The following is an 8,248-nucleotide window of genomic DNA, read 5'->3' as shown; positions in this document are numbered from 1 at the left end:
AAATAAGAAAATAAATAGCTGAACAAATAAACAAATAAATGATTAAATGAAGAGTTAAATGAATATGTGAATAAATAAGAAAAATAAATAGCTGAACAAATAAGCAAATGATTAAATGAAGAGTTAAATGAATATGTGAATAAATAAGAAAATAAATAGCTGAACAAATAAGCAAATAAATGATTAAATGAAGAGTTAAATGAATATGTGAATAAATAAATGAAGTAAGCAGATAAAATTAGGCAAATAAATAAATGAATGGATAAACAAATAAATTGATAAATGGATGAATAAATAAATGAACAAACAAATAAACAAATTAATTAATCTAATAAATAAATAAACAGATAAATAAATGGACGAATAAATAAACAAAGAAATAGACGAATAAATAAATAGAGAGATGAATGAATGAATAATAAAATAAATAAATAAACAAAGAAACGTATGAATGAATAAATGGATAAATTAAAAAGATAACAAAACGATTAAATAAATAAATAAACAAATAGATAAATGAATGGTAAATAAATGAATAGACAAAAAATAAACAGATAAATAAGTAACTGGGTAAATAAATAAACAAATAAATAACCAAATATATAAATAAATAAACGGGTAAACAAATAAATCGGTAGACAAATAAGCAAATGAATAAGTAAATATATAAATAAATAAACAAATAAGCAAATAAATAAGCAAATATATAAACGAATAAATAAAGAAAGAAGGGAAGAAAAAGAAATAAACAAGCAAATGAATGAATGAATAAATAAACAAATAAACAAATAAATAATAAATAAATAAACAAATAAACAAATAAATAAGTAAATAAATAAATAAATGAGAAAGAAAGAAAGAAAGAAGAAGGAAAATACTTGTCGTTAATTTAAATTAATGTAACTTTCACCTCACATTTCTTAAAATCTCATGCCTTTTTTTTCGCAAAGTAAATAACATATACGGTGTATTACGGTAACATATAATATATGTTATATATATATATGTATATGGTAGATTTATATCTTAATCTCGTATCATCAAATTTCAATAGAATTAATTAAGTAAACAAATAAACATATCAAACTATTTGATACGACTGTATCCAAATATAAAAATAGCTTATAACATACCTTGCTAACATTTGATTTGTTATCATTTCATCATTAATCGTTATTTCATTAATTTTCTCCATAAAATACGGTACATTATCATTTAAATCCATTACTTTTACATAAACTTTTACAGATGAATTATATGCAGCATATGGTGACAATGCTTCAACCTAAAAATTACAAATGAATTATATGCTACAAATGGTGACAATATTTCAACCTAAAAATCATTTATCATTTCTGATAATTTTTTTCGTTTTTTTTTTACATAACCAATTTTTTCATTTCAATAGTTGTTTCTTTTTTTTGAAACTAAAAAATTCCAAAAAAAATATGAAAAAGTAAAAAAAATGAAACAAACCAAAAATTCAAATTCACTTTTGAATTCAGCATCGATTGGATAATTCAAAAAATTGAACCATCATGAGTAATGCCAAAAAGATTAATTGGTTCAAAATTTTGTATTCGTAATATTGTACCAATTGGTATTTCATCCATTAATGTTATTTGGCCAAATTCATTATATGGTTGTATATTTTCTGGTATTGAAAAACTAAAAATTAATTTAATTTTTTCATGAATTGAAAATGGATTTAAAATATGAAATTTATGGAATAATTTTGAAATGTTAAATTAGCATATTTATATAAAGATTGAAAAGAAATATATCATTATGATTGGTTTAGTCTAAATAATACAATAATGGTAATTAAAATAAAATTATACTTAAATGATGTTCTAGTGAATCGTATGGGTTTACGATCGTAATTTTCAATTCCAATATTAATTTGAACAACAACAGTAGAATTTTGTGCTGGTTTGCCTTGATCAAATGCGTACACTTTTAAATAATATGTTGATCGATCATTTAGTTTACCAATTACCAATAAATTACCTGGAATCTTTTTTTTTTTTTTTTAGAATAAAGTAATACTGAGATGTTGATGAAGATGGCTAATTACAGTATAAGGATGAAAAAAAAAAATCTTTCTTGTGACGAGAAATTTCTTTATGCAATCAGATTTGAAAATAATGAACTACAATAATAGATGTATAATATGGAATGAATTACGATAAAATACGATAGGATACAGTAGAATAACTATGGTATCTGCAAAATTATTTCATTTTTTATTTGTAAATGCTACGAAAATAGCAAGCAAGAAAGGAATTATGATAATTGGTGACATATAATTAGATGACAAATTTATGACCATTTTTTTTTGTAGATATTAATTAGAAGGAGAAATCTTAAATTTGAAATGCTTGGTATTTTAAACATATTTAATCAAATAATTATAACGATTTCTAAATTTATTCAAAAATTGATCAATCAATTGTACCTGTTTCTGGATCAATCCTAAAATCATTCATACTATTTATAGCTAATTCATAGCGAACAATACCACCATGTCCTGTATCCGGATCATTTGCACGTATCTTTCCAATTATTGAACCTAATTCAATATCTTTTCCAATATTAATTAGATAAAATTGTTCCTCGAATTTTGGTGCATTATCATTAACATCTTCTACAATTATTCGTAATGTAGCACGTGAGGTATTTTCACCATCTGTTACCTGTAAGAAAAAAAAAAATTTAGAATATTGCGTAATTATTGAATTTAACTAACGTCTATTACAGTATCATATTGCATTGAATAGAAAAGATACAAACAATGTGACAATTTGGTTGACAAGCTGACATAATTACACGTGTTTAAATATTTTTGCATTTAATAAATATGATATTAAAAATGTGATAATTTGCTTCACAATTTCATGTAATTTATACATGTGAGTATTTTTTGCATTTAATAAATATGATTGTGATAATTTATGACAAAGAATGTGACAATTTAGTTGACAATTTCATGTAATTATACGTGTGGATATTTTTACGATTGTGATAATCTTTGACAAGAAATGTGACAATGTAATTGATAATTTCACGTAATTACACTAAATAGTAATTAAATAGTAATTAATTAAATTAAATAGTAACTTGTTAAACTAGTAATTTACTAAAATTAAATAGTAATTTATTTATAAAAAGTAATTAAATTAAATAGTAATTAAATAGTTATAATGTATAATTACACGTAAAGGTATATTTGCATTTAATATATATATATATATATAATACAAAGAATGGAATAATTTAATTGTAAATATATAATTCATTAAATATATAATTCATGTAACTATACATATATGAATATTAAAATTAGTAATTATTTTTAATTATAAATGAATAGTACCTGAATATGTACAGTATGCTCATTGATCATTTCATAATCCAAATTACCAATTAGAAATATTTTTCCAGTAAATGGATCAATTTCAAAAAGATCATTAGATGATAGTAAACTATATTCCAATTGTGTATCAATGTCAACATCTGTTGCTATCACTGTTCCTATCAATGTACCATATGTTGCTGCTATAAATGAAAGTTTTTTTTTTTTTTAATTTTTTACAAATATTTTAATTTAAAATAAAATATATTATCAAAATTTTTTTTTCTCATAAATGCATCATGATATTGTTAGAGCTAAATTTAACGATTAATTACAATAAATGTACCATCATACTTTATTAATTTACAAAGTATTACATAGGTATAAATCAGAACTTAAAGCAAACAAATGAGTCAATAAGAATTCATTTATTCTGTAAATAAGAATTCAATTTGTTCTGCAAATAAGAATTCATTTACTCTGTAAATAAAAATTCATTTACTCCGTAAATAAGAATTCATTTATTTTGTAAATAAAAATTCATTTAGCTACTGTAAATAAGAATTCATTTATTCTGTAAATAAGAATTCATTTATTCTGCAAATAAGAATTCATTTACTCTGCAAACAAAAATTCATTTCATAAATAAGAATTCATTTCAAATAAGAATTCATTTCAAAAATTTCACTAGCATCTACATTTCATATTCTAATTTTGAAAATTCGAAATGAAAAATTAATTAAAGACAAGGAAAAATTGTAAATTACAAGAAAAAAAGTAAAGCAAAGACTAACATTCCAATACTTTTCGAGGCTTTAGCATTGGGAATGATGGAACATTATCGTTTGTATTGATTACTAAATTAAACATCCTTTAAAATTAATTAATGAATTTAAAAAACTTGTAATATAAATTAATTATGAAAGAGTTTTTAAATGATATCTCAAATATTACCCATTTGTTTTCCAATTTCTATAATCCTTGTATGATTCATTTATGATCTTTATATGCTTGTGATTTTATCATTTATATCATTTAAATTTTTTTTTATCACTAATATTTTCATCATTTTTATCACTTATAGGATCTTGATCTTTATATGCTATTATTATACTAAATCATTATCACCATATCACCATCACCTGATTACCTATGCAAATAATAACGCTTTATCATTAATTTCGATCATTTTTATCATTATTTTTATCAGTTATAAAATCTTGATCTTTATAATACTATCATTATACGGAACTATTATCATCATATCATTACTTGATTACCCATACAAATAATAATATTCGATTATAAAATATCTAGCATGCATTAAACAAATTCATCAAATGTCATAAACTAATGATTAAAAGAAATTATTAATTAATAATTTTTCAAACTAATTAATTAATAATTCTACGATAACATAAATATTTCAACATATTATTTGGATAAAAAAAAAAAAAAAAACGATATTAACTGAATGAATATTTAATAAGATTTTTTTTCATAAATGTTATTAATTATTAATTAATTACAAACCTCTTATATGTATATCCGTTTCCGGTGTATTTTTACCATTTCCGGTTCCAATTACTTTCAAATTATAAACATTTTTAATTTCATAATCTAATTCTTGAGCTGTTATTAGACGTCCATTATCATCGATATCAAATGCTGCATCCATATTACCACTTACAATACTATATGCTAATGGTGCATCTTCAGTTAAATGATCTAAGCTATGAATCTAAAAATTACAATAATAAAATATGAAATAATATAGATATATAATAATATGATATGCAAAATTTTATTCATTTATCATATGTTATCAATGATAACAATTGAAATCATTTATCATATGTTATCAATGATAACAATTGAAACTACAGTTTATTTAAAGGTAAAGATTTAAAAAAAAGAAAAGAACTAAACAAATTTCTAATCCAAAATATACTTATTGTCAAACATTTTAGTACATATATCATGTTATCAATATTATCATAAACAAGTTGAAAATTTTATCTAAAATAAAAGACAAAGAAAAAAAAATTCTTGGAAATTTCTAATTTTCAACTCTTTTATCAATTTAACACATGATTACTGTTGATATAATTATTTGATAAAATATCAATTATGATAAACATCTATAGTTTAATCAGAATTTAATAACTCATTAATTCTTTTTACAAATTGTTAATTTAATTTTTGTTAATTTTTCTACAAACTGTTAATTTTGCAATTTTTTACAATTTGTTAATTTAATTTTTATTAATTTTTTCTCTTATCAATTTAACACAAGATTACTATTGATATAATTGTTTGATAAATTATCAATTATGATAAACATCTATAGTTTAATCAGAATCTAATAACTCATTAATTTTCTTACAAATTGTTAATTTAATTTTTGCTCATTTTTCTACAAACTGTTAATTTTTGCAATTTTCTCCAAACAGTTAATTTGTCACCTATTTTCTGATTGAAATATTTTTATAATTGTTAATCATACCTGTAGTACAAATTGTCCACGCTGTTCACCTTCATTAATAAAGCCATTATAATGGTCACTTAAAAATTGTGGTTCACCTAATTTTAGCATTGATTTAGTTCTAATTAAATGTAATTGAATGTTAAATTCAGATGATAACACTCGTGAAACTCCTTGATCTTCCGCTTTTACTTTAATTATATAATCATTTTGTGAAGTTGGATAATCTCTGAAAAATAAAAAAAAATTAATTTCATTTTCACTAGAGTATTAATTTGATTTTAAAATATATTATATCATATCAATTCATATTTTATCATATCATATCTTATCATATAAAACTAGATTTTCAAAACATATCTTATCATGGTCAAATCATTTCTTATCATATCTAATCAATTACACCATATTAGAAAATGTTTTTTTGCAAATTGAATTTTTAATAAAACCTGGCAAAATAATTTCGCCTGTATCAGGATGAATATCCAATAAACCGCTTGTATCTTCAACAATGCTATAGATAATTTTACCATTTAAACCATCATCTTGATCTGTTGCTGATAATCTAAATAAAAAATTATTTTTGGAATTAAAAATGTTTAATTATAAAGCCAAATATAGAAAATTTCGAATGAATTTTTAAATTTATCATTTGAGTGTCATTCTTTTAAATTTCATTTTTCATTTTTAAATTTAATTTTTTACAAAAAATTTCGAAAGATATTCGAGGAAAGAAATTTCATCCAGTATAGTTCTATTAGATTTTTACCGGATTTCTTTAGCTTTACCGGATTTTTTTCCGTTCAATTTTTTTTCGAATAAAATAAATGTATAAAATAATCTTTCATTTACCTTCCTAATATTTCACCAATTTGTTTACTATCATCAATTTCTATTAATGTTGGAATATTATCAATGAAAACAGGTACATTATCATTTTCATCTGTTACTGTAATACGTAATGTACATGTATCCTGAAAAATTAAAATTTTAATAATAAATTTTATGATAACTTCGATAAGATAGCCTGAATTATGTTAATTCAATAAAATTCTATGATAATTTAAATATGTAAATAAAAAAATATTTTATTTAAAAAAAACAAAAAGTAAATAAAGGATTGATAGAATAATAAAAATTTTCAAACAAAAAAAAAAAAAACGAAAGTTTTTTTTTCAAAATTTTGAAATTTTCAAGGAAATTTTTTTTTCTTCTTTTTTTTTTTTTTTTGTAAAAAAAATTTTATTATCATTTTAAACATACAGCTCGTTTTGGTATGCCTTGATCTTCAGCAGTAATTACCAAAAAATACTGCGATTGTTGTTCATAATCTAATTCACGACATGATAATAATCCGGTGGATGAATTGAGAAAAAAAAGCGAAATTTTCATTTCCAGCTAATAATTTAAAAAAAAAAAATTAAAAAATGATAATTTTAAACAAATTTAATCAAATAATATTGTTAAATTTTGCTAAATTTTACTAAATTTTACTAAATTTCCTTAAACAAATAATATTATTCATTCTTCCTTTTTTTTTCTGCTCAATTTTAAAAAAAAAATTATAAACATTTCATTTTATTAATTTATAAATAAACATTTGAGAGAAATTTTTTAAGGTAAATTTTATTTTTTTGAGTTTTTCTTTTTTTTTTTCATTGAAACAAAAATGTCAATTGTTTTGTCAATTTTTTAAAAAAAAAACTTAAATTAAATTTTTTTTATTTTTTAACAATAAATTTTAATATATTTATAATTTAATCAAAATATTTAATAAAAATATAAAACTTACCAACTATTTTATAAAAAATTTCACCATTATTATTATTATTATCATCGTTATCTTTATCCCATGCATAAATACGTGTAAGATGTTTTGTAGCAATATTTTCACGTATTGTTAAATTACCACAACTTGATGATGAAATTCGTGGTGGATATTGATTTGTATTAATTATATTTAAATGAATTAATGCCCAATCGATTAATTTTTCGCCACCTGATGCTATGAACTAAAAAAAAGAAAAGAAGTGTTTTTAAATTTAATAATTTTTGAAAGAAATAAAACGAGTTATTTTTTTAAAAAAATTTAATAACTTTTTTGTAAATGTAAAAATTTAAAAAAAATTTTTTATAAATTTTTAAAGATGTAAAAAAATTAAAAATATAAATTTTAAAAATTTAATAACTTTTAAAAATGCAAATTTTTTTCGTCTTTTAAAATGGTAAAAATTTTTTAATATTATTTATAATGAAATTATTTCAGTGTTTTTTTTTTTTTTTAAAAAAGGGAAAATGATAATTATTTCTAAGTATGTATTATTTAAATAAGTTGATTTATTAGTCAAAAAAAAAAATATCATTGAAAAATTTCAATTTAATCTTTGATTTTTTTCAAAAGTTTTAAA

General features: G+C 20.5%; 2 protein-coding genes across 2 annotated transcripts; both read right to left on the bottom strand.

Annotated features, from left to right (window-relative positions):
- Window positions 1-217: 217 nt before the first annotated feature.
- On the bottom strand, window positions 218-849 carry LOAG_10613 (hypothetical protein; the record flags this gene model as incomplete). The annotated part of the gene is made up of 1 exon (XM_003146136.1): window positions 218-849. A coding segment is annotated over one exon (521 nt), but the record flags the coding sequence as incomplete, so codon positions are not given.
- Window positions 850-1,520: 671 nt separating this feature from the next.
- LOAG_10612 (hypothetical protein) lies at window positions 1,521-7,232 on the bottom strand (the record flags this gene model as incomplete). Its single annotated transcript, XM_003146135.1, has 10 exons — window positions 1,521-1,668; window positions 1,842-2,010; window positions 2,459-2,696; window positions 3,377-3,558; window positions 4,150-4,212; window positions 4,889-5,096; window positions 5,862-6,069; window positions 6,244-6,405; window positions 6,693-6,814; window positions 7,104-7,232. The coding sequence occupies 10 exons, from the start codon at window positions 7,230-7,232 to the stop codon at window positions 1,521-1,523; spliced, it is 1,629 nt and encodes a 542-aa protein (XP_003146183.1).
- Between the last annotated feature and the right edge of the window lie 1,016 nt (window positions 7,233-8,248).

The sequence above is a fragment of the Loa loa genome (genome assembly GCF_000183805.2).
Source record: "Loa loa unplaced genomic scaffold supercont3.384, whole genome shotgun sequence".
NCBI classification, from domain to species: Eukaryota; Metazoa; Nematoda; class Chromadorea; order Rhabditida; family Onchocercidae; genus Loa; species Loa loa.
Note: the sequence above shows the minus strand (reverse complement) of the source record. Positions and strands in the feature narration are given on the sequence as shown.